The 26792-nt window shown below is 47.0% G+C and overlaps 1 protein-coding gene across 1 annotated transcript; it reads right to left on the bottom strand.

Annotated features, from left to right (window-relative positions):
• Positions 1 to 62: 62 nt before the first annotated feature.
• On the bottom strand, positions 63 to 25545 carry ATP1A2 (ATPase Na+/K+ transporting subunit alpha 2). The gene is made up of 23 exons (XM_045841354.1): positions 25440 to 25545; positions 20558 to 20662; positions 20251 to 20310; positions 18614 to 18817; positions 18029 to 18142; positions 17629 to 17763; positions 16827 to 16944; positions 14506 to 14774; positions 13448 to 13646; positions 13214 to 13323; positions 12924 to 13058; positions 12023 to 12212; positions 11712 to 11887; positions 7964 to 8100; positions 7326 to 7476; positions 7081 to 7249; positions 6697 to 6851; positions 6390 to 6513; positions 6067 to 6212; positions 5733 to 5863; positions 3193 to 3294; positions 2989 to 3080; positions 63 to 2055 (listed from the first exon to the last, which is right to left on the bottom strand). Exons 1-23 carry the CDS (start codon positions 25449 to 25451, stop codon positions 2027 to 2029), a joined length of 3063 nt encoding a protein of 1020 aa, XP_045697310.1. The 5' UTR covers positions 25452 to 25545; the 3' UTR covers positions 63 to 2026.
• Positions 25546 to 26792: the final 1247 nt, after the last annotated feature.

Genomic DNA, 26792 nt, shown 5'->3' with positions numbered 1-26792 from the left:
TCAATATCACAGTTTGGAACGGCAGCAAGTATTAAGTATAAAAATCTGAATTATGGAAGGGATTTCTTTTTTCATAAAGAAATGCAACTTTATTATTTTCAAGTACATATGTAGTGCCTCAAACTAATGTCTTATGAAAGGTCACCAAGTAAAGGTCTTGCAGATGTTTTTAACAAATACATAAAAATGGATGATAATTAGCTCATATACTCACTACTTCTAAATGGAGATTCCTAAAGTGCTTGAAAAAGATTGTTTTAGGAAGACTAATATGTCACCCTTAACAATATTGTTTATGCTCTTAATTTACTGAACAGATGCCTTTTGTATTGTGTAAAGATAAACTTTTGTCCACAGTCAATAAATCTCAAATTAATTAGACCCAAAATATTGTGATTTTCCACTTAGTTTTCCAAACCCAAGGCAATGATTCACTTATTTCAAGGTGCTTCTGATAAAGTACAATTTCACTGTAATGAAGTAACAGACCTTGGGAGGTGGCCATTGGGCCTCACCTAAAGTTTGCTTTTTGTGCTTCCTTCCTTTTGCTTTAGAATCTTTCATTTTCCTTAGGTGTCTCTCACTTGCTTTGTTCATCTAGGTCTCTCAAGGGGATATTCCCAATGCCTTCTAAGCCAGCCTTAAAGAGTGGGCAGAACTGCCTGCAGAGCAGAAGTGCTAGGTGGATAGGGAGTAAAGGAAGGAAAAATATCTCCCATAGGAACTGGAAACCAATTGCTCATCTTAGGGAAAGTGGGTACAATGAACATCAGCATAAAGGGTATTTGACTGGGAGGAATAGCACTGCTGACTGAGAAGTCAAAGGCAGGTCCCCTAATGCTTTCCCTCTGGTCCACAAGTCTGACCATGTTCATGACCTAAGCTGATTCTGCACATCCTTGGAAGACAGGGAGGTTCTGAAAATCCCTCTACCCTGATTCCAGCTGTTGGCCAGGGAACTTCTGGCTTGTCAGTGCCTAGAATGATGCAGGTTCATCAGCATGGGCATGAAGGGGAAGAGTGGCAGCTATCCCTTTCAGAACAACATGAAACTTCTGAGTTCTTAACATTCTAAAGGGCAGGTGTTACCAAGTGCATGTGATTGAGAGAGCTGGAACATCTGTGACACCTGGACCTCATGGACCAAATAGATCACAAAGCAAGGGTCAGTGGGAACTCTGTGACACATGGGTGTAGGATCTCAGTGAAGGTCCCAGGACTGCATTCTGGTCCTGTCTCTGCTGCTACTCTGACAACATTTGAATTTGGTCTGCTGCCAGGACACTCTAAAAGAGCAGGACACAGAGCTGGAGCCCAGATGTCTATCTGGAGATTCCAGGCATCAAATGCCCTGTCATTGATCTATCTTTCCTTTCCTGTCTCTCTCCCATTGTTGTCTGCCTCCTCTACCATACGCTAACCTCTCACCTGTCTGTGTCTGCCCAGCTCTCCTCTAGAGGTTCTTAAGTAGCCTTGCCTGGGATACAGGCTGTCTTCTCCAACCAGCTTCCCTTTCTGGACTCAATAGGAGGAGCTATTTGTGATTTGTTGGTTGGAGGGGGAAGCAGGGGACAGAGTTGGGCAGGAAGCAAATGAAGGGTGAAGGTGGGAAGTGGGGTGAGGCTGGAGAGATAAAGAGATATTGGTGACCTGAGAAGTTTTCCTTCCTCCTGGTTTGACATATCCTTGCCTTTGGATGTTGATCTGTTCTAGTGTAAGATGGGGGAGAAGGGATAGAGAATGTGGAGGGCTGGAGTAACCTTCAAGCCCTCATAAAAATAGACAACATGGTAGAGTGGGATGGAGCAGGATCTGGGGGGAGTGTCTAATGTGACTGATCAGAGTTGGGTCTCTGGGAGCTTATTCACCCACTCTCCCCAAATTGGTGGGCTGAATTGCCTCATTCTCTCTTGCCAAATCTTCACCTAAAAACTACCCCAGTTCTTCCATCCCTACCCATCACCATCCCAGCAACTCCTCCAGGGCACCCCATCTTTCCCGTGCCTGGTTCTTCTTTCCAGTGTGCTCAGTAGTAGGTCTCCTTTTCCACCCAGCCTGTTAGAGAGATTAAGAACAGGGTTTGCAAGGTGAGTATACAAGGAGGCATAGGGACTTATGTGGTTGAGGCCAGGTGGATAGGAACCTGGGGAAGGGAGTTGAGGTAAGTATCTGTAGGCAGGTGAAAATGGAGTGGGGAGAAAACACAGTGAGCTGGGGCCATAGATTAGGAGAAAGGAGAGAATTGTATTTCTCACAGTAGTGAGTGGGCATAGAGTAGTTGGGGATGAAAATGCAAATGCCTGTAGTGGCTATTCAGGTAACAAATAGGTTTCTAAAGGGGCAGCCACTTATTGAGGCTGAGAAGAAATGTGGTCATGGGGTTGGCAGCTCTTGTAATTTTTCAGAAGAAGTCAGAAATTCAGATTTTATGTGAAAGCCTCCAAGTTTTAAATACTAGACATTTAAAAAACCACACCTGCACAATGTAGGCCAGGCCAAACCAAACACTACCCATGGACTGTATTTGTTTAAGCTCCAGTAAGTGATCAAAATGCTTGTTGGAAAGAAATACTTGATTGATGCCTGGGAATCAGGAGGCCTTGGTTCTACTGTCATTTGTACTGCTTCTTGTTTTATGACCCTGAACAAATGAATTCACCCCTGCACCCCTCTTTGTCTGTAAAATGTGTAGATGGAATAAATGACCTTAAGGGCCTTTCTAATTCTGATGTTCTGTGATTCCAGGTGGAAGGTGCAGAGACTCAGAGACTAACTGTGGGTTAGGGTAGACCAGAATCTGAGATAAAGAGGGTGAGGAATTCAACAGAGCCAGGGCTCCTAGGATCTGGGACCCCAGAACCTGAGGGCACTGAGAAAAGGAGCAGGGCTCTGTAGTTGGAATGGAGTTTGGGTTAGGATCACTGGAGGGGTAAGCAGCAGTGGGGGTTGCATTTGCTGGGGGTTATGGTGAGGTATGGAGATGCTTACCACCAGGATATCGCCTTAGGATGAGCTTTCGGACTTCATCATAGATGAAGATGAGGAGACTGTAGGGGAAGGCACAGAACCACCAGGTAACCCTGAAAGAAGCAGAGGAGAGTGTTTGGAACTTTAGAGGCTGATCATAAAAAGGAGGATTTGAATGGACCAGAACTTGGATCCTAGAAGGTGCCCATTTAAAGAAACACTCACTTGAGTGGGTACATACGGAGGGCCACACCCATGCCTGGGCAGTAGGATAGAAAGGCAGCCAGTGCTGTCTCTTCCAGGAGCCCAAAAATCAAAATCTTGTTCCTGGAAAAGCAAAGAAAGGAGGGTTTGTAATGTGTAAAGGGAAGAAAAGGAGGGAGATTCAGGGAGACACCTGGTGGTGGAGGGGAAAGAGGCAAGAAGAAATGTGAGGAAAGGGTCATTTATGACCTCTCCCTGTGCCCTCTGTAGACACCTTCTCATGCTGTGTGTAACCCAAGAAAGATTTTCTTTAATTTTTATGCTTATTGATTTTACCCCCTAATGTTACCTATAACACATATATTCATTCAATAAATAAATGATTTTTTTATGTGTTGGGTGATGTGCTCTGTTCTGGAGATATGCCATGTGCAACATGAGCTTCCTTCTGGAGACATGGAACCTGCCCTCATGCAGCTTACAATTTTGTTATCTCTCCAGGAAAGTGGCCTGTGAAAGTATTATCTCCCCAGGAAGATGCCACAATAGCTCCTTCAGTACAGGGCCCACCTGTGTCTTCTACATCCTCAGTGTCTCCTACAAGTCCCTCTTAGCTCTTGGTTATAGATATTCAATAAAGAAGCAAGTATTAGCAGAGGGAAAGTTCACTGGAGAATAAGTGCTCAATGCATTGTATGTTTACTGTGTCAGAATTGGAAAACAAAACAAAATAAGGTTCTGAGGGCAATTTCTGGGGTCAGACAGGTGACATCTAGTCCCAGCACTGCCACTTACTAGCTTTTAGTTATAAGCAATGTTCCTGTGAGCCTTGTGTTCTTTCTCTGTAAGATGGAGGTATCACCTTTACATCATAGGATTGCTGGGAAAACTATGGGAGATAAAGCGTGGGAAGCTCTCGAATGTGGACAGTGCTAGGTCATATTATTACTCAACCTTTTATATAACCTTGTGCACATCACCTCTTTATGGCTGAAGCCAGTGGTTTCCAAACTTTTCACTCACTAAGGACCCCTCCTATTTTCTTCCAAAAAGGCCACATTTTAATTGATTTTTTTCCTTGCAAGTTGCATTTGTCAATTAAGTAGTGACTATACTTCCCCATTTAAAATTAATCAGACATATATGAAGCTTCCAACTGGAACTACATATTAGCATGTGTTCACTATACTTCATACCTAGGCTTCTGCCTAAGAATGGCACTTGGGTGGGCCTAGGAGCCTTATCACAGAAAAGTGCTTGATTTCCATAAAGCTTTTTGAATGATGGAAATACTATCTCAGAAGACCCCTGAGATCCAGGAGCCCAGGTGAGGCCTGAGGTGCTGAGGCTGCCTTTGGCCAGGTAACTTGCTGGTATTAGTACTCCCTTGTACCCAGCTTGACTTTTGTTTCTTTTCCATTTGCCTCTAAGTTTGGCAGGATTTAGCCAGTTATGTTCTCACCTTCCGGTGTCCCTCATGCACTGCACAATAAGTCCCAGACCAGAACTGTACCAAATTTCTTGGACTCTCTGCTCCTTGTTCTCTTTTCACTGTATTTTCCCCATCAGTATCTTTTTTAGCTTACTGGAATTGCCTACCTTTATTTATCTAACAGACTTTTCATTTTTTTCTCCCTCGGATCTTAAATGCTATTAACTTCACCAGGGTTTGGCATCTTTTTTTTTTTCCAAACTCAGAAATTATGACAAGGCTCATTTGGATAATTGTGTTCATCATTTCCAGTCAAAGAAAATAAAAAGAACAGGAATGATACCTTCAGCACTTGCTACCATCCATGCTACAATCACAGAGTAGTTATTGAGTTCCTCACAGGTGCCAGTCTGTGATAGGTGAACCACCCCATGCAGTGGCCAAGAGCTTTGGCTTTACAAGCTGACCTGTGTTAACCCTTATCAGCTGGGTGACCTCAGGCACATCATTTAACATTTTGGGGGTTTCATCCATAAATTGTGAGGTTAAACAATATTTTTGAATCACTTGCTTCTGTGACTGACACATATTAACTCACACTATAAGATCACATTAAACCTGACCCTGAGCAGCTCATAGAGACCCCAAGGATAACACCATTACCACAGGGCAAGTTCTGTAAACTAAACCTACTTATGAGTGTAAGGGAGCATGGGAGACCCTGTATTTAGGGATGGACAAAGAATAGAGATAAATATCACTAGAATACACGATGGAGGAAGGAAGGAAGTAAAGAAAGAAGAAAATAAGAGAGGAAAGAAAGAAATAAGGAAGGATAGAAGGAAATAAAGTAAAGAATGAAGGAAGGAAAGAAGAAGAAGGCATGGAGAGAAGATGAAAAGGAAAGAAGGTAGAAGAAGACCTTGACAAAGTACATTTTAGGAACAAAATAAAAGTAATCAGAAATAGTCATATCAATCTTCTCTTATTTTTAAAACATGCCTCTGGATCTACAGCTAGGTAACTAAAACCTTAGGTTTCCCTAGCAGAACTGGGCCCAGAGGGTAGAGGTGAGCCTGTGAGAGCCTTCTGCTTGGGTAGGCAAGTGCCTGGCTGGGTGGGTGCTCACTTCATGCCCTGCTGGAAGACTGAGTTGCGGCGGGTCTTGCAGATGATGAGGTCAGCCCACTGCACCACCACGATGCTGGCAAAAAAGGCTGTGTGGCAGGTAAACTCCACCACCTTCCGCTGCTCATAGGTCTGGGGGAGAGTGGGCAGAGAGGCAACATTGTGAGAAGAAAAGTCAGGGCCAGAGTGTAGCATGGTTTGGTGCCATTGTTAAACAATGGGCACTGGATCCATGCTTAGCCTCCAATCCCAGTTGGCCAATACTGACCACTTCTGCTGGGCATTTAGACCCCTGTCTCATACACATATGTCTGCATGTACCCAGCCCCACTCACCCACTCCTGTCCATAGCTGTCCTCCAGGTCATTTGTGGACCGGTCATCCCAGTCGAGGCGGATTCCCAACAACCGTGATGGCAGAAAACCATTCTCTGCCAGGATCACGAAGTAGGTGAAGAAGCCTCCTAGAGCCTGGATCATTCCTGTGGGTCATGGGCAAAATATAGGGCCTGGGGTCAAAGGAAGCTGGAGGGCACCAGAACTAACAGGTCAGAGATACATGTCCCTGACCCTGGGGAAGCTGGCCTCTGTTGTGGACTCCAAAAGCTGGGGAAAGAATTCTCTGAGGTTCCCTCCTGAGCCCCAGGGCCCCACCGCACCGATCTGTCCATAAGCCATGCTGATCAGCCTCTCGTTCACCAGCTTGTCTGTCTGAGAGTTTCTCGGCTGCCGCTTCATGATGTCACTCTCAGCTGCCTCATAGGCCAAGGAGATGGCGGGGACCTGTGTGAGGTGGGAAGTAGGGGAGAGAAGGGCTTTGGAAAAGAGCCGTGTGCTTGTCTTATCTTCAGCCAGCACAGTCTGGTCAGCTGCCTTTTGTTCCTCTCTCTCTTCCTGCTACCCATCCCTGCTCACTGTGCCCATAAGATTGCCTTGCCTATATCCTACACCAGCCCTTGTCCTTACCATGTCAGTGCCCAGGTCAATGCAGAGGATGGTCACAGTGCCCAGTGGCAGGGGGATGTTGGCAATAATGAAGAGCAGGAAGGGGGTGATCTCAGGGATGTTGCTGGTCAGGGTGTACGCAATGGATTTTTTCAGGTTGTCAAAGATGAGGCGGCCTGTGGAGAGTTCCAAAGGGCATCAGGGGGATCAGAAGCACCCTTCTCCACCCCAGCCATGGAGGTGTGGCTGCCCAAATTCCTGAGAGAGGAAGATTTTGTGTGTGAGGGAAGCTAATGCTGGCAGTAGACACCTGGAATCTTGAGTTGACTCTGGGGTAAAAGGCACTAGAAGTAGGTGTGCGGGCATCAATCATCCTAGATGCCACTTCACCAGTAGTCTCCTTACCCTCCTCCACGCCTGTGACAATAGAGGCAAAGTTGTCATCCAGCAGAATCATGTCGGCTGCCTGCTTAGAGACATCGGAGCCTGAGATACCCATGGCAATGCCAATGTCCGCCTTCTTAAGTGCTGGAGAGTCATTCACGCCATCACCTGTCACTGCCACGATGGCTCCCTGGGAGAAGGGACAGCCAAGCTGGAGGGTAAAGGCCCTGCACAGGCCCATCCCCACCTTCTGCCACCTTGCTCACCTGCCTCTGACAGCCCTCTACGATGATAAGCTTCTGCTGTGGAGATGTCCGTGCAAAAACAATCTCTGTGTGGTTCTTGAGGATCTCATCCAGCTGCTCCGACGTCATGTCCTTTAGGTCAGAGCCATGCACCACACATGCCTTGGCCTCTCTGGAGGGCAGGGGCAGAGGCAGAGGCACTGATTCATGACCTAACCAGGTCATGAGGATTCCTGCCTGGAGGCAGCCTCCAGTTTCCCCCAGGGCCTCCTCCTCCTCTCCCTTGAAGCTCAGTGGCCTGTTTTTCCCATTTCTCTGAGGAAATGATGCTAGATCTTTGCCATGTGTATAATCACAGTCAGTACAGTTTGCTAGGTGTGTGTTCATTCTCTTATATGTATTTCATTGCTGTAGCCAGTCTGCAGTGTAAATAGGATCTTAATTTTGTAGTTGAGAACATGTAGGCTCAGGAAGGTAAGGTGACATCTGCAAGGTTACACAAGTAAACAATGTACAGTTGGACACGTTCAGGACTGAGGAACCAAAGGAAAAGCCTCTGAAGTTCCCAGAGGTGCTATCCAGATACCCCAGGGAAGATTCAGGTACCCTGTGGGAGAGGATGGGTTGACTGAAAACAGGGAATTCTGCAAAAGCGTCACCTGGGGTTGACTTGACTGACAGGGATGTTGAGCCGGGCTGCAATGTCCTCCACAGTTTCATTGCCCTCTGATATAATGCCCACGCCTTTGGCAATAGCCTTGGCTGTGATTGGGTGGTCCCCAGTCACCATGATCACCTGGCAAAAAGGAGAAAGGAGAAAAGAGTAAAGGACAGCTATATCAAGTGACCCTTCTACTTTACCCCAGCCTATTCATTTCCCAAAGTCAGGAAAAAGCAGGTGGTGGGGCTCACAGATCCCAGCCAAAATAATGGAAGTGTGTGTGGAGGGGGTATGGGTTGGGGGAGAGACAATGTCAAGTTGTGTTCAGGGATCAGAGATAGTTTGCTTAGATGGAGGAAAGCTGCCATGACAGAATGACATGTTAATGAGGGTCCCTTGGGTTAGAAACCTCCAAGATTGTTTAGATGTTTGGATTTCATGGGATATGAAGCTGTCAGAGCTAGGAGGCCCCTTAACAGCTTCCTCCTGTTACCTATAAGAAAACAAAGACTTAGAAAGGGCTGTGATATGCTCAAGGTCACAGGGAGCCAGAACTAGGACATGGTTCTCGTGTCCAATATGACTGCTGCAGGCCATCTAACTGGTCAGATCAGAATAAGGACAGGGAGATAACCCTCCTACACTCCCTGCCCTGACATTTTTCCATGATGTGGGAAGAAGGTGATTCTTACCCTAATGATAATGTTCATTGTGTTTCAGAATGGATGGAATTGGGTAGGGAGGGTAGTTGGCATCTGAGAGGTCGGTTAAGAGGCTATTGTAAGCATAAAGTGATCAGAGCTGGATTAGGATATAGCATTTGTTTGTGGCAGTTCATGGGGCAAATTGCATACATGCTAATAAAGAAGCCTCTCCAGGCCTCACTGCCTTCTCTTCCCCCGGTGACACTCCACTGAAACTGTCCCCCAAAGGCTATATGAGCCTCCCAATTGAAAAACAATGGCAACTCTACAATCTTCATTCTTCTTGACTTCCCTGAGGTATTTGGCACCACCCCTCCTTGAAACCTTTTCCTCCCTTTGCTTCCATGGATTCTTTATACATGGTTCCTCTCCATCTTCTTCACATACTTCCCTGCCCTTCTCAGGGAGACAGCTGACAAGAGTGGAAGAAGTGGCTTAGGAATCAGAAGACCATGTAAACGTAAATGCTGACTTACCCCAACTCTAGGACCTTAGACAAAGGCCTTCACTGCATCTCAGCACATGGAAAAGATGAGTCCTACATTTCATGGTTGTCATGAAGGGCATGTGGCATTCAGTGGACGCTCAATAAATGTTAGCTGTGTCTTACCACCCTCTTTCCTTGGTCACTGGTTCTTGCTCCTCTACTTGCCCCTAAATGTTGATGTGGCCCAGGGTTTCATGTCCCTCATCTTTCTAGACTCATGATCTTTTCCTGGGAATAGTAAGCACTACAATTTGTAATCATTGAGAGTTTAACTGAGCTACTTCATGCTATTGCTGCTTTGGCATCTATTTTGTTTGGCGAAGTGGCTTGCTCCTTTGTAATATAATAAAACATACTAGTATGTCTTTACTTTGCATTCATGGGCTAAAGAGAGTCAAATCTCCAGTCTTGATCCTTTTTCTTGAGCTCTAAATCACATTTCAACCTTCTCTAGAACAGCTCTCCCTGGATGTCTTAGAGATTCTTTGAATAGAAGGTCAAACTGAACTCATTATTTCTGCCTCTACCACCTCCACCATGCCTACTTCTCTACTCCCTACCTTAGAAACTATGCCGTATCCATTCAGGCCTTTTGTCTCCTATATCTCCCTCACCTCCTATATCCAGTTTAGTCATCAAGTTCTCAAAGTGGTTCTCAAATATAAAGACTTCCTTTTGTTAATGCCCTTGTTCAGGTCATCATCCCTTGCCTAAACTATTGTAATGGCTTCTTGACTGTCTTCCTGACTCCAGTTCTTTTCCAAATCTAGGCCCTCCTCCAACGAAAGGTTAAATCTGTCCTGTGACACCTGTGGCTATCTGTGGACAGGATAAAACCCAAGGCTGGCATTTCAGCAAAGTTCTTCCAGCTGGCTCTGGCCAAACATTTCAGACTCAATTCAATTCCCAGTGCTCCTCTGCCACCTCTTCCTACAACCCACGCACACACCCAATACAGTGTAACCACACAGGGTACACACTGTTCCCTGCTCTTGACATGCCTTTCTCTCCCTCACTGCTTTACAAAATACTTGTCAATCTTCAAGGCTCAGATCAAATATCATGCCCTCTATAAAACATTGCCCAATTTCCTGAGGCAGAATTAACTGCTCCTTACCCTGATTTCCCATGGAGGGACTTTTCCCAGGCCTCCATGATAGTTCTGATCATGGCAAGAGGCAGTCTAATGAAGAGCAGAGCATGTGCCTTCCACAGAAACAGGCTATACTTGATATAGCCAGTCCACATCTTACCAGCAGATTTATTTTGGGAAAACTACTTACTCACTCTGAGTCTCAGCTTCTTTTATTTTTAAAGAAGTAGTGAAGCCTACCTTAGAGACAGAGTGGTATGGGGTTTAGAAATCACATATACACAGATACATATATATATATACACACATATACATATCCCCAAGAATGATGGTTGAAAAATAGCAGACTGTCTTGTTTAAAATCCTGGCCCTACCATTTGTGTGGTTTGGGGCATGGTACTTTGTGCCTCAGTCCCTCTGTATAAAAAAGGGAAAATACTAGTGTTTAATCATAGGTTATTATGAAGATTAAATGAGATTACGCAGGTTTAGTGCTAAGAGTAGTACCTAATTCACATAAAGGCTCACAAAACAACCAGCTGTTTTTATTATTAGAGTATCTGATCTATAGTAAGTGCTCAACTACCCTAGCTATTATGATTGTTCTGTGATTAACTGTAAAGGCATTTGTTTCCCCTAACAGATGATGAATTCCAGAGGCTAGGCTGTGTCTTGTTCATCTTGGAATTCCCAGTGCCTAGTGCAGTACCTGACACTCAGTAGACAGGTAGAGTTGAACTAATATGGTAAGAGATGAGATGTTGAAAAAAAGAGGAGCGAATAATGGTACCGTCCCTGGTTAGTTGCTAGGTTAAGGGGGAATGGTATAGAGCTGTATCTTTGGAACAGAAAAGTAAGCTCCAAGATGGAAGGGAATTATGTTCATTTGTTTGTTAAACTCCAACACCTTAAACAGTGTCTGGTACATAGTTGGTAAACAATAAATATTTGTTAAATGAAGAAAAATTGTAGCACCAAGGAGGGTGTGGCCATTGAGAGGCAGTTGTGGATAAGAGTAGCAGTAGACAAGAAAACCTGGGAGAGGGGTCCAAGGTGGGAGGAGTGTGGAGAAATGATACAGGGTCTTGGGGGTAGTGAGTGAGTGAAGACAGGAACCTGCTAATCCCATCCCAAGTGGCTAGAAAGAGTGGGCAGTAGTAGGGAGGGGTAGGTCACCATATCTCCAAGATAGGGCTGCCAGATCGGCTTGACATAAGAATGGAATGAGCCATGCCAGGGAGGGAGAGGATGGGCATGGGAGACTGGGTACTCTGAGCACAAGGGAGAAGAGTGAGCTCTCCAAGGCAGTGGCCAACATTTCCTTGCAAATGACAGCTTCTCCTTTCAGTCTGTGGAAAGGAGATCACCAGTGGCCTAGAGTCTCCAGACCAGTAGCCCCTGCAGTCTCTTAACCTTTGGAGTGTGGAAGGAGAGGGTGAAGGGGAAGAAATGAAGCCAGTACCTTGATGCCTGCACTCCGACACTTGCCCACAGCGTCTGGCACAGCAGCCCGGGGGGGGTCGATCATGGACATGAGCCCTACGAAGCAGAGCTTCTCCGTGGGAAAGTTAAGTTCATCTGTGTCAAATCTGAAGCCACGGGGAAACTTTCCAGAGGGCAGATTCAGCTGACAGAACCCTGAAAGGGTGCAGAAGGAGAGAGTGAGAGCAGGAAGGTGGCTGCCTGAATACCCCTGAAGCCTCTCGCCCTAGGGAAGGCCCTGAGGATTGGGAATCCCTTTCTTATCCCTGTTCCTTGTTTCTGGACCCTTACCCAGCACGCGTTCCCCCAGTCCTCCCAGCTCCATGTAGGCATTCTGAAAGGCGTCTTGCATCTCCTTGTCCAGGGGGATCTCCTTGCCCTGCACCAAGATGGAGGAGCACCGGTCCAGGATGCGCTCTGGGGCCCCCTTCATCACCAGCACATGGCTCTGGGGACTGTCTTCTCGCTCGTGAATGGACAGCTATAGAGAGGATGACTGGTGTCAAAAGGGGCCATACTTGTCTTATTAGCTCCAGAGCCCAGCATGGAGCCTGGGACAGAGCAGAGGTTGGTAAGAAACCCTCCTTTAATATAATCACTGCTGACTCATTCACCCTTGTCAGCATAGGGACAGTCTATGTGTGGAGCAGGGTTTTGATCTCACAGTCCCAACCCTATAACCTGAGAGTCACCTTCCCATAAGACATTCATTGACTCAACAAATATTTATTAAGATCAGTTAAGACAGGCACTGTTCAGGGACTAGATGGCTTTCTTGTCAGCATTCCCCACCATCATACTGGTCTCAGTGGGGCTTTACCTCTATGGCCTACACAGGACATAGCTGAGACTGTATTCTTGGCATTTAATAGAGGCCTACTGTCTGAGGAATACTCTAAGGAAATTTCAGAAGTATGTTCTGACTGAGTGGGATAAAAAGGTTGAGAGACTGGGGACAGAAGACAGGGAGTTCTGGGAAAATCCAAGAGGGTTGAAGCAAGGAATGAAAGTTTGGGAGCTAAGGGGTAATGGCAACCAGATGTATAGTCACCCATATTACCCTGGGTAATATATTAGGGGTGAGAGGGCATGATGTCAGATGCACCTCCCTCATGTTGTTGATCCTCTCTTGACTTTGTGCACCCTCCATTTTTGTCCCTCCCTTTCCCCTGCCCCAATGCTCCATCCAGACCTGGTATTTGTTGGTGGAGTTGAAAGGAATCTCTGCCACCTTGGGGTTTCTGTCCCTCATCTTCCTCACGGAGCCACAGGACAACTCAATACACTTGAGCAGAGCTGACTCAGAGGCATCACCAGCTGTGTCACGCTGCCAGAAGAGAATTCAGTATTATAATGAGGCTGGAGAAGGATGGAGGACCAAGGTGAGAGGGCACTGAAGCCTTGAAGGCTGCCAGAGGGTGCGAGAGGGGAAGCTGGGCATCAGCAAAGTGAACAGGATATGGCAATGCCCTGTTCTACTACCTTAGACACAGAGATGTTCTCCTGCCCTGCTTTGAAGACAGCACGGTTGCAGAGTCCAGCAATCCGAGACAGGGCCGTCCATGTGGGAGATCGTTTGTCAAAAGTGGCCCCTGGGAGAAAATGAGGGAGCTTGGTTCCCCTTTAGAACTCTTATCTCTCCCCACCCACTCTGCCACCCAGTGTCCTGGGCATCCTCAAGAAAGAACCCTTCATCCTTCTGGGGTGCACAATCACCAGACTGGTCTTCAGTGGTGTCAGCCTCATGGATCTGGTTGTCAAACCACATGTGGGCGACAGTCATGCGATTCTGGGTAAGGGTGCCGGTCTTGTCAGAGCAGATGGTGGAGGTGGAGCCCAGGGTCTCCACTGCCTCTAGGTTCTTCACCAGACAGTTCTTCCTTGCCATGCGCTTGGCTGTCAGGGTCAAACATACCTGGTAGAGAGAGAGGAGAATAAATAAGGGCCAAGCCTAAGCCAGAGGTATCTATGACTTTACCCCAGAGTATGATTTTATCCCTTCTCCCTTGGTTCTACTCCATAAACATTAGTGGGACCTAAGTGTGAGCAGTTGAACAGAGATCATAGATGTATATTTAGGTGAAATGTCCAGTCTGGCAATCAGAAATTTGTCTAGAGCTCCAGAGAGGGCCAGAATAGAGCTGGGCATAAGGATGTGAGAGTAACCCATACAGAACGGGTACTGAAAACTGGGCTCACTTAAGTGTGTAAGGAGGAAAGCAGAGAGCTGAGGCCTGAAAACCAGTATTGAGAAGAGAAGACTCTGCCAGGGACAGAGGAGAGGAGAACCAGGATAGTGACACATCAGTGATCGGTGAAGGAGAAGATTGTAGGCAGGTGGATGGCAGGTGGTCAGCAGTATTTATTTCAGCAGCTGTGTTAAGGATGGAGCTGAGAAAAGGTCACTGGATTTGGTAGGTAGTCAGTGGTGACCTTTGAGAAAGCCTTTACAAAAGGGCCAGGATGATCTCCAGACTACAGGGGCAGATGAATAGTACATAGGTGGTGAGAACAGGAGACTATGACAAACTCTAGGAGAGAGACTGCATGCCAAAATGTAGCCCCACCTGAGACTTTTCAGACTCAACCTTTGAGCCATGTATTAAATGATCATTTTCAGACTCACACTGTAAGCTATGTACTAAATGAGAATTTGTTATGTGATTTTAGGGGTTGGCAGTGAAAAAAATTGCTGAGAAGCAACAAGCTTCTATCACTTCTGAGGAAAGGGTAACAAGGCCCTCCCCTGGTGGCACCTCAGTCTGACTACTCACAGTGACAGTAGCCAGCAGACCCTCAGGCACGTTGGCCACAATGATGCCGATGAGGAAGATGACTGCCTCCAACCAGCTGTAGCCCAGGATGAGGGACAGCACGAAGAAGGAGACACCCAGAAACACAGCCACCCCTGTGATCAGCTGGATGAAGTGTTCAATTTCCATGGCTATAGGGGTCCGCCCAACTTCCAGGCCTGAGGCTAGAGTGGCTATGCGGCCCATCACTGTCCGGTCACCTGTGGCAATCACGATACCCCTGGCAGTGCCTGCAACACAGGGAGGGACACCAGGCTGGGTGCCTTTGGTCTAAGGAACTGAAGTCCTGCCCTACTTTCTGAGAAAGGAAAACCATTCCAGAGTAAATGAACCAAAGACTCTGATCCTGGAGTTTCAGTAGATTGTATCTAAATCTCCAATCCCAGACTGAGTACAATAGCAAATTATTTTATCTTACACTTGGGCCTGCAGAAAGGGCTTTCAAATAAACTCAAAGTTAAAAATGAGTAGATTTAATAAGTGCAAAAAATATTGCCTGCAATACTTTAGTAAAATTAATCTCCTACTTATTATCCAAAAGCATTATTATGAACACAAAAGAAGGCACTTATGGATTTTTCCATGTAGTCTTAGGATTTTCTTTCTTTTAAAAAAATTATTTATTTACTTTTAGAAAGAAAGAAAGGGAGGGAGAAAGAGAGAGAGAGAGAGAAATGTCAATGTGCAAGAGATACATTGATCAGTTGCTTCTCACATGTCCCCAACTAGGGACCTGGCCTGCAACCCAGGCATGTGACCTGGCTGGGAATTGAACCAGTGACCTTTTCGTTCATAGACTGTCATTCAGTTCAGTGGGCCACACCAGCAAAGGCAAGATTGTCTTTCTTAACATTAGGCATGAATCTCCATAGAAGAAATAAGGCAATTACTGACCTTTATGTAGATACTAAAGGGCCTTTGGGAGAAGAACAGCAGGACAGTGAGGACAGTGAGAAGAGCATGCTAGTTAGAATCAGCCAAATTGGAGTTTGAATCCTTATTTGAATGCCTACCAAGGGGTTGTTTTAATAATTAAATAAGATAGTGCTGTAACACACATAGACCAGTGTCTCACATATAGTAGGTACTCAACAAATGTTAGTTCCATTCATTTCCTGTACTGTCTTCAAAGCCAATTTCAGAGCAAGCAGTGGAAATATTTCACTAGGCATCTTTAACAATTGTAGGAAAAGCAGAGCAAACTTTAGAATCTCAGCACATTAAAAATTTAGGAAATTTAATGTGTGGTGATTTTCATTGTAATTCAAAGTTGCTGAAAGAGGAGAAAAGCCCAGAGAAACACAATCCACTGAAGAGAAATAACAAATATGAAGGGAAAGGTGTGGAGGTGGGGTACAAAGTCTTCTTTGACATACTTTCTGAAGCCCATGGTCTTTTCAGGCCTCTTTCTTCCTCTAGCTCTTGCCTCATACTCCCTCTCTGAGTCAGTTCTGACTTGATTCACTGGAATGATCACAGAAGGCACAGGCTGCAGTTGTACTTGGACCCTAACCACTAATTGGTGGCAGCTTTGGGAGTTCTCTCTGGCCTTTGGTCATCTCTAGAACCCAGAACAGGAATGGGGCAAACTGGGCAGCCTAAGCATGACAATTTCTCTTGGTGAAGCACAGTCCTAGATATAGCCTAAAGAAGGGCCTAAATGTCCATCTGGCATGGAAGTCTTCCTTTCCCTTCCCTAGGCGTGGGCTCTGGTGAAAGCAAGGACCAGAGAAGGAGGCAACTAGTCCCACACGAAAAAGAAACAGAAGGCATCAGTCAAGCCAAAGACATTCAGAAGTCAAGGCTGGCTTGGGACATGTGTAAATGTGAGTGTATGATGTGTGTGTATGTGTGTGAACATGTATGCATGTGAGTGGGTGATGCGTGTGATTTGTGTATATATGAGTATGTGATATATGTGAGTATGTGTGTCATATGTGTGAGTATGAGAGTGTGTATGAGTGTAGGGGGACCTTGGCCAAATACCTAGGGTATTTGGAGTTCACTCAGTGTTGGGCTGGACAGAACAGAGATCTGTCTGTAGGGGGGTCACTTTTCCATGGAGTCATGCCATCCCAGCCAATACCCTGCTCTCTGGATGGTACTATTTCTGTAATATTTAGGAATCCCCACCCTCAAACCCTCAATCCCCTCCTCTCTAGCAGGGTTTTTTGACAAGTAACTACAGCCACAGCCCCCAATCCTGATTGGGAGTTCAAGATTCAGACTCCTCCCTTAGTGGGTGCTTGGATGGGGAGCCCCCAACTAAGGTAGCCTCTCACCTTCCACACAGTTGGTAGAAAAGAAACAGATATTGCGAGTCTCCAGGGGGTTCTCATGGGTAAACTCAGGGGAGCGGGTCTGGGGTTCTGACTCGCCAGTTAGGGATGAGTTGTCCACCTAGGAAGAAAGAAGGAAAGGTATAGTCATCAGACTGGCAGACACACTTGTGCACATACAGTTGTCTCCTGACTCCAACTGTACTCAATCTCCATGACATGAGGAACAAAATTACACTTGTCCTCATCACACATTTATAGCATTACTCAGCTATTGTCCCTGTACTGGTTTGGAATTTCAGCTCTTACTAAATTCTTATGTGACCCTGGGCTAATTACTTAACCAAAACAGCCTCCATTCATTCATCTGTAAAATGTGGAATGTATTCAGAATCTATGCATTGCACAACTGCAGGGGGTACCACCAACAATGTAGTTTATGAAAATGGCACTACCTAGTGTGGCCACATGCAACAGCCATGCATGATCAGACTATTCTTACAGAGTTGAATCACATGACACATGTGAATGTACATAAAGCATCTGACAATAATTGGTACTCAATACAAGAAGGCTATAAAATGGATATCAAAGAAATACCTAGGGCACAGAGCATTCATCACACACAGATACAAAGAGACAATGCATAAACACTATTTATGAGACAAGGTGCAGCTGTCAGGTATGTGGGCAGGAGTAGGCATTTGGACCTGGGTCTCCCAATCTTCTGACCTCTAACTGAGTCCCTTTCAGGTCCATACAGCCTTCATAGGCCCAGCCAGTTGCTCTGGCATGATCTCCTCACCTTACAGCCATGAGAAGAGATGATCCGGAGGTCAGCAGGCACGCGGTCTCCACCCTTCACCTCCACCAGGTCTCCCACCACCACTTCCTCCGCATTGATCTGCATCTTCTCGCCCTCCCGCACCACGAGGGCTTGCTATAGGGAGGCCACAGGCATCTAATGAAGTGCTTGTCTCTACCGCTACCTCCTTCTCTTACTGGTCTCCCAATTTTCCTTCAACCCCACTAAGGAGAAGAAGAAGCCTGGCACTCTTAGCAATAAAACTAGGTCCTGGTGTGGAGAGCTAGAGGGACTTTTTGGCCCAAGGCTTTCATTTCAGAGCACAAGAAGTTGAGAAGGGATGATCTAGACCTTCCTAGAAACATTATGCCCCAGTCCAGAGCCCAGCCTGGCCAGCTACCTGTGGAACCATATTTTTGAAGGAATCCATGATCTTGGAGCTCTTGGCTTCTTGGTAGTAGGAGAAGCAGCCAGTGACGATGACTACAGCTGCCAGCACCACACCTAGATATAGCTGGTGAAGGGAAAGTGTTTGAGAGACATGCCCATCTCCCATCCCTAAAGGGGTAGCTGCCAAGTGGGACAAGGATTAAATGCAATCTTTGTGAATAGAAGTGAAAATGGTAGAGAAAAGTTCTCTCTAATCTCCTCCTCAATCTTCTAGTCTTCATCCTACTAAGCCTGGAGGAGGCATGCAGAGTCTTACGGGGTTCCCAGAACTAGGATATCACTAGCAAGTAAAGACCAAGGAATGGTGGACAAGCCCACTTAAGTGTGAAAGAACAGAGATAGACTTTCTCATTCATGAATGATTGTGTATGTGTGTGTTGTGGTATTTATAGATATGTATAGAAGCCTCACCCCTTTTCAGCCTACAGAGCACTACGACGTGAGGGTCTTGTTCCCTGCCTCCCAGCTATTCTGGAGATTTGGGGTTAGAGGACAAAGTCATGGGCTGGTCCAGGGATCAGGCATTCCAGCTCACATTGTCGTTGGATGGTTCATCTTCCATGGCAGCCTGTATGCCATAGGCCAGGAAGCAGAGGATGGCCCCAATCCACAAAAGGATGGAGAAGCCCCCAAAAAGCTGGCGACAGAACTTGACCCACTCAGGTGTTGTCGGAGGTGGAGTGAGGGCATTGGGCCCATCTCGAGCCAGGATGTCCTGGGCCCGCTGGTTGGTGAGGCCCTGCAGGAGGCAAGGGGGAGTGCAGGAGTTTGTATCCAGAACCAATCCAGCCCCTCACCACTTCTTACCAACACTTTGGAAGAGAATAATATCCAAGCGGAGAGGAAAATCCCACGTGGTTGGAAGGGGTAAGGGACCATCAGGAGAGGCCACATGAAAGAGGTGGTCTTGGCAATGGGTGTCAGAGGCCTTGAAGGCTGAGGAGAACTTTGAGTGTGGCCCCTTTTCTGGTCATCATTGGATTGAGACACATTTTGGGCCACAATAATCTCCTCTGGAGGTAGCTTGGCTGAGGCTTCCTGGAAAGACATCTCAATTGGTCCCTCCCCCTACCTCTCTTCTTTCAGATTCCCCACTTCACCAAGGATTTAAGAAGAGCCCTACATTATTGACCATCAATGTCATCCAGCTTCAGCAATCGCCCATCACTTTTCCCAGAAAGCATCGCCTGGCCCAGATCCCCTAGCTTCAGGCTGATTCAGATGCCCCTCTCCATATCATGTTGTATCCTAGGCAGTACCACATGGTACTGGAATTCTATGTTTGCATTCCCTTTTGCTACTAGACTTTGAGATTCTTAAAGGCAGAGGCCACTTTTTATTCATCTTTCTATCTATGCACTCACTTATTTAATAAATGTGTATTGAGTGCCAGGCTCTATTATTAGCTCTGGGGACCCAGAGATAGATAAGACCCACTAAGTTCCTGCCTTTTGGAGCTTATGATCTAGGGAGGTGACACACAATCAGTAAACATTACTGCCAAAGAGTGAAGTGTTACCAAGGGAAATAAAGTAAGGTAAAGGAATGGAGGCATAGAATTTTCAAAAGGGCAATCAGGGAAGGCCTACAGGAAGAGGTTATACTATTACATTTTTGATTAATAATGTTTTTTTTTTTGAAGTTATGGGCTTGGCAATTTGACTGTGCTGCTTATTATAGTTGTGACCTTAGGAAATTGCTCTCCTCCTCTAAGTCTCCTTACTCTAAGAAAGAGGCCCACAGCACCTATCTCTGAAGGTTGTTGTAAAGATTGGAAAAGTGTATGTAAAGCATTTATCACATACTTCATACATAGCAGATCCCCAACATACCACTGTGTTGAATAGTGATGGGTCATACCACAATTTCATGTATATCAGTACCATGAGAGGTTGTGCATCACTGAAGCTATTTGAAGTAGAGGGACAGTCCTGCCTGGAGGACCCTCTGGAGTCTGGGTTCTAAGTAGTCCTAGCTTTCAGGTACACAGGAAAAGAGCTATAGACTAGAAAGCAGGGAATCTGGGTTCTAGTTCTGGTTCTGCCATCAACTAGTCACTGGGCCTCAGTTTCCCCATCTGTAAAGAGAGATTACAGTTTTAATGTCCCTTGCACCCTGCTGCTGCATGGTTCTCTCACCTCTTTGGTGTCCTCCCCAGAGCCCTCCACTCACCTTGGATAGGTCCACTTGGTATTTGCGGCCCAGCTCATCCAAGGATAGCTTGTGGTCATCCTGGAGAAGGGAAACCAAATTACTCTGGGGAGCGAGGTTTTGCATGTGTGAGAGCATGCACACGTGTGCACGCACGTGTGTGTTTGTGTGTTTAGAATGCATGTGAGGTCAATGAGGGACAGAGAGGTGAAGGAAGGTGCGGGGTAGGCCAGGGGCATGAGCTTCTTCGAGTGCACCAGACTGTGGGGCACCTCTCCTAGCATGGGACCCCTTTCCACAGCCCAGCTTGGCAGGCTGTGGGCCTCACCATGGCCACCTCCTTTTTCAGCTCATCCAGCTCCTTCTCTTTCTGTTTCTTCTTGCCACCTCCATTCTCTGCAGTAGTGGCTGCAGGTGAGTATTCACGTCCAGCCTGCAGAAAAAGGGAGATTCCAGAGAGTCAAGGAAGACACAGCCTATAGCCTCTATTCACACCTGACAGCAGGGAGCCCAGACATTGGGAGTGGAGGCAGTGGATTCAAAGCAGTGATATCCTAGTGGGGGCAAGGGGTGTTGAGGATACCCCAAGCACTCAGCTTGAAAACTATTGGCAGAGTCATGGGGCTCTATGTTTGAATTTCACAAAAGACTGAGAGGCTCAGGACTCAGAAGCCCACTTTTTTCTTTAATTGTTTTATTGTTGTTCAAGTATCAGTTGTCTGCATTTACTCCTCACCACTCCTGGCCCCACCCCAGTCCTCCCCACCTCCCTCCCCTGATTCCACTCTCCCTTGGTTTTATCCATGAGTCCTTTATAGTTATTCCTGAAAACCTTTCCCCCCTTTCCTCTCATTATTCCCTCCCACCTCCCTTTGGTTATTGTCAGATTGTTCTTAATTTCAATGTCTCTAGTTATATTTTGCTTGCTTGTTTGTTTTGTTGATTAGGTTCCACTTAAAGGTGAGATCATATGGTACTTGTCTTTTACAGCCCAGCTTATTTCACTTAGCAAAATGCAGAAGCCCACTCTTAATTGTTTAATAGTTGGGCTTCTGCTAAGGTTTTGTTTGTTGAAAGAATCCTACTGCTAAATACAAAAACAAAATAAACCAAAACTTTAAAACCATGACCATATACCATTTAAAATGCTGGAAGGAGGTGGGCAGGATTGGGTGGGTGGTAGGGGGCAGAAGCACCCTGCAGGGATGTCTTTGTCCCAACACCATGGTTACTTTATTCAGAGAGGAGTAGACAGTTAGGAATCTGGGGGAGTAAGAGTCTTTGGGGAGGCAGGGGTGAGGACATGGAAGTGTCTTGAGGAAGATGAGGAGCCAATAGGGCTTGGTGGTAGAAAGTGGACATAGAATGAGCAGGGCTCATGGACTCAGAGAAGTCAGTAGTTGGAGGGTCAGAGTGTGTTCAGAAAACAAGAACCCTTGGAGAGGGCAGGCCTTCTGCAGAGGGGATTTGGGCAAGAGGCAATTTGTAGGACTTTGGGGGTAAATAGACCAGGCCCCATTTGTCCAAAAGTTTTAAAAAATGTCTTGGAGGATCAATCTAAAACTAAAATGCATGTCGCTCTCAGGTCTAGGCATCCCTGGGACCTCTGGTGAAATCAGGTAAACATTTTAGCAGGAGCCTCATGAGGTCAACATTTTCCCTTTCCTCTTCACCACCTGAGCTCTCCTTACCCAAACCAGGCTTCCAGAGACTCACAGGGAACTTCTGGGGAAGAGGGTGGGAAATTCCTCTTCTCAGGGGAAGGCTGTCTTGAGGAGATGAGACAGGAGGAGGCTAGGAAGGTTTAAGGTGGCCATGACAAGTATCTTTTCACTCCCTTTCTCTCCAAGTCCTTGTCTTGCCCTTCCCTCAAGATATTGTGTCCTTGTCACAGGGGCTGCTCAGTTTCTGCCTCCATGCTGGTTGTTCCAGGATGAGATTTTCTATATTAGGTATAATTTTTTTTCATAAGAAAGGGATACCTAGATGGAATTTATGGCTAAGATGTTTGCCCTTTTATGAAGTATAATGCATTTTTTAAAAGTACATTTTTCTTTTAGAGCAGTTTTAGGTTCACAGCAAAATTGAGCAGAAAGTACAGGAAGGAATTTTTCCCCTATATCCCTATTCCCATATGTGTAGTTTCTCTCATGATCAACATCTCCCACCAGAGTGGCACACTTGTTTCATTCTATGAACCCACACTGACACAACATTATCACTCAAAGTCCAGAGTTTACCTTAGGGTTCACTCTTGGTGTTATACATAATACAGGTCTAAACAAATGTATAATGACATGCATCTACCATTACAGTATCATACAGAGTAGTCCCACTGCTTCAAAAACCTTTGGTGCTCCAGTATAATGCCTTTGTTTCCAATCAGATTCAGGAACAATTCCAAGAATGCAGCAGCTATCCTGATCATAGACACAGAATCCAGCCCTTATAGAGGGAGGAGTCTGACCAGTGACATCAAGATCAAAGGAAGTGTGCAGAGGGAGTGGACACCATGTTTCCCTAGACACTACAGTTTGCATTTATCTCCATATAAAGTGTCCATGAGACTGAATCAGCCCTTCAGAGAAGTGGGGAGGGCTTGCAAAGAGTGCTGCCTTTCCCTTCCCCAAGTGACTTAAGATTGTTCATTGAATAGATCAAAATGCTTTGGATTCACTAATTCTGTCCTTGGTGGGACAGGACTAAGAAATGATGAAAAGCAAATGATCAGGCTGGATGAGCTTTATTGTTGTCCTTGGAGCTTTAGTGAGGCTGTCTGGATTTAAAGGGGCAGGGAGGAGGTGGAGGCTTCCATCCCTTCTCCCCACCATACAGTACACAGAGGAGGTGTGCAGCTGGGGCAAAGGAACCAGAATGCCTGAGAATTTCTATACATTCATATGTAAAATAAAGTTCATGAGGCTTAGAATCAAATGCCTGGTTTTTAAAAAAAAATTGCCAGCTCACGCACTTTGGGTATATTGGATGGTGGCTGAGCTAGTGGCCTCATGAGCACCCCCTTCCCTCAGTTCCCACCCATTCTCCTGGCACATAGTTTAGGACACACAGCCCCTTCCCCCTCCCCCTGCCCTGGCAAGGATCTCAGCCTCTCTCGCCAGCAGCCTGTGGAGATTTGGGGCCAGCAGGCTGCCCAAGCAAGAAAGAAAGAGAGGAAGCAAGGACTCCCCCCACCTCCAAAGACTGTTCCTCCCTCCCCCAACCAACAAGTTCCAGTCTGGGGCTTGAATGCTGAAGGAGAACAGAGAGTTCTTTCTGAGAAAGCCAGAGGCAGGGACAGAGTGGGGGAAGCTGGAATTTAGCCACTACCCCCACCCCCAGCCTCTTGGTGGCAGCTGGAGCTGGCGGGTTCTCTCCCACCAGTGTTGCTCCTTCCCCCAACTCCAACACTGCCCTTTATGGGCACAGGGTGATGGGGCGACAGTTAGTCCTTGATCTGGAGGGAAGATGCAGGGGAAAAGGGATAGAGGCAGAGTGAATCCCAATGTGGGGATGCAGATGGAGGGGTGCTTTTTGTCCTAAGAGGTCTTCTGGTAGGCTGAATTCCAAGTTCCAGCCCTAAGTCCTCCGACTTTACCCATTCTTTCAGTCCAAGCAGAACTGGATCTGCTCCCTGACCTGATGCTAGGGGTGGCAGGGAAGGGGACTTTATGAATGCTGGGAGAGAATAACAGACTCCAAGCAGCTGTAGTACCCTAAAGAAGTCAAGATCAAATGGCTTAGGGTCTACCCTGTTCTAAGGTGGAACAGTGGAGAGGGTTTGTGGTGGGGGAATAGAGGGTCACCTGGTTTCTCCTAAGAGGTCCTACAACTTAGCTGGGACTCCCTTTTCCTCAGGAGTTTCCTTCCTTCCTCTCCCTCCACACCCCACCCCACCTCACACCAAGGTGCAGCTGAAGGTCCCAAGAGCGAATATCTTCCCACGGTTGCCACTTCTTCCATGAAGCCCTCCCTCAGAGACAGCTCCTCACAGACACTTACAATACCCCCACTTCCAACATACACACTGTCATTGATGTCCACTCATGCTAGGAGTTTTGTACATTCTCAAATTTACCCACTGAGACAAAAACAAGTGCTCATCCATGAATATATGTATCAACTTCAGCATATGAGGAGCACATGGGTTGCAGGCAAGCAGACTTGAGTGCATATACACACAGGTTCTATTTATAGTTCCCATCCTAGCTCAGGAACCCTGGTGTCCAAGCTTAGAGTTTTCCCAGCTGCTAAACTCAGTGCAATAACAAGTCCTTGCCTGACCCCTGCTGAGCCCAGAAACACCCCACAATCCCATAGGCCCCCTCTTTCCTCAGCAACCCCCATGGCTCCCTGTGCCCTTTCCCTCTGTGCCCAGCATTGCACAAAGGGAAAGTAGTAGGAGCAGTGTGTAAAAGGATTGAGCCACTTTTCTCCATATAGAAATTTCATTTCCAAGTATCCAAGGCCTGGTGCCTGTCCCTCTCCCCGAGTCACGGTTGTTAACCTTCTCCTTGACATACCCAGTGCTGCAGAGTATCACTGGCAGTGCTGGACAGGGGTGGGAGGCAGGGGGCTGGCAGCTCTCACCAGCCTCTGGGAAAGTCCTCAAAGCCCGTGGCCCAGACAATGCTGCTAGGAGATTTTGGAGGAGTGCTGGGCTGGAGCCTGGGGGCACATCATTTTTAATCACCACACCCTTCCCAGCTGTCCTTGGAACTCAGGGCCCCTGGAGCTGGCTTCCAGAGCTGCTTGGTGACTGGGGAGCAGTTGCTCTCCTGCCCTTCTTTGATCTCAGATTGGACCTTCATCCTCTCACGCTGGGACTCCCAGAGAAATTATTATTTTCAGGAGTGGTGAAGGCAGGAGGATCAACAGTGCCAATATCCCTTCAGCTGGAAGGCCAGGAGATGCGGTGAGAGAGGAGGGGCTGTGCCAGATATAGGACAGAGATTCAGAGGCGCTGGAGTGAAAGCTGGAGGGGATGTGATGCTGATCATAGGGTGCCGAAGAGAAGAACATTTGGGCATGTGAGGAGTGGATCTGTGTGTGTGTTTGTAGCTAAGAGACAGTTTCAGGTTCAAATCACCCCAGCGGGTCAGCTTCTCTCTGGCCCTCCCTCCACATCCCATCCCACCTCATGCTTTCCCTCTAGCCTCCAGACAGCCCTTCTGTTTCCCACAGAGCCACCCCAGCTCTTTGGGGATACTCACCCCACGGCCCATCTTGGGGCGAGTGGCTGAGGGGATCTAGACTGGAGAGATTAGCAGGAGGATTCACAAGCCCAAACTGCAGTCTGGGAAGGCCAGAGACCCAGGCAACCAGACAGATGGCCAGCAACAGGGTAGCTTTAAATAGGCCCCTCTCCCCCTCGCCTCCGCCTTCCCCTCTTCTGGAAAGAAACGTTTGTTGAAACAGGATCCCTGAGGACTCCTCCCCTCCCGCCTCTTAAGCAACTGGCAGTGGCAGTCAGTTTGTCCTGCTGTGTGCTCCCCCTCAACCCCCTCCCGGTGCTCTGGGAGAAGCGGGAGAGTGGGAATGTATGCCCCTTAGGGACAAGTGGAGGGGAGTAGTGCTCCCAGAATCCTAGGACACTAGAGGACATATGGTCCACCTTTTCTTTTTTTTCTCAATGGGGAAACTGAGGCCCAGAGAGATTAAACAATATGAGTTGATAGAACCAGAAACCAGGTCTCCTGATCCTACTACATCCAACCCCCTCAGAGAAACAAACAGATTGTTCCCTACTGTAGAGATTATAGGGACACTGAAGCTGGAAACAGTAGCTAGTGCAGGAACTCAAGCCTAACCCTTGTATATGAGGTACCTTGGAAGAACCCTGGTGAGAGCCAAAGGAGGCTGCAAAGGCAGAAAAATGTCTGGAGAAGGCAGCAAGAGGGCATTGTCTTCACTGGAAGGGGTGGGAAGGGGTGTCCATAACTTTGTGCCAGTTAGTACAGGGGTAGAAGAGATGAACCAGGGTGGGACCAGCTGATCTGGAGGTGTTGTTGCTGCCCATTTGATAAGAGTCAAAGAATGAAGTGCAAAGGGAGGAAAGGAGAATAAAAAGGGGCAGAGAGAGAAGAAAAACCCACTCCTGCCTTCTCCCTGGAGTATTCAGAGGAAGGATTCCCCTGGAGGGTCCCCATTTCTTGGGCACATGGAGGGAGTGAAGGGAAGCCAGTGGATTGGGGGCAGGTCTGAACACCCTGAGCCCAAAGGAAGCTAGGATGAGAGGAGGGAGAGAATGGGACCTTTGGTTCAGAGGCTTCAGGTGCCACTGGCTGGGCTGTGTCCATCCCTGGCCCCAGAGGAGACTCCTTCCAGAGGGATTATAGACCTGTCCTCCCACAAATCCACTCTGAGGACACAGGGCTCAAGTCTGAATTCCCCAAGTTACAGGCCTCCTCCCAGATTTTCCATTACAGGGATTTGGAAAGTCACACCCAAATTCCACCCCTCTTCTACTCCTGGGTTACAAGTAGAAGGGTGGATTGGATGGGGCAGACACCATCACTCCATGGGCCCCTTAACTAACCTTGAATTTGAGCTTGAGGGAGAACAGA

This window comes from Phyllostomus hastatus, unplaced genomic scaffold (assembly GCF_019186645.2).
Source record: "Phyllostomus hastatus isolate PE091 unplaced genomic scaffold, TTU_PhHast_1.1 phas_contig_36, whole genome shotgun sequence".
NCBI lineage: Eukaryota > Metazoa > Chordata > Mammalia > Chiroptera > Phyllostomidae > Phyllostomus > Phyllostomus hastatus.
The sequence above is the reverse complement of the archived record's forward strand: the minus strand, read 5'-3'. Positions and strand labels throughout refer to the sequence as shown.

Bases quoted from the DNA above. Each gene is read 5' to 3' on its own strand.
- ATP1A2 (XM_045841354.1), bottom strand. The intron at 13,647-14,505 runs GTGAGTAGTCAG...TCTCTCTACCAG, and splicing joins GTCTGCTGGCTACTGTCACT to GTATGTTTGACCCTGACAGC. The intron at 2,056-2,988 runs GTAAGCATCTCC...TCTCTCTAACAG, and splicing joins CCTAAGGCGATATCCTGGTG to GCTGGGTGGAAAAGGAGACC.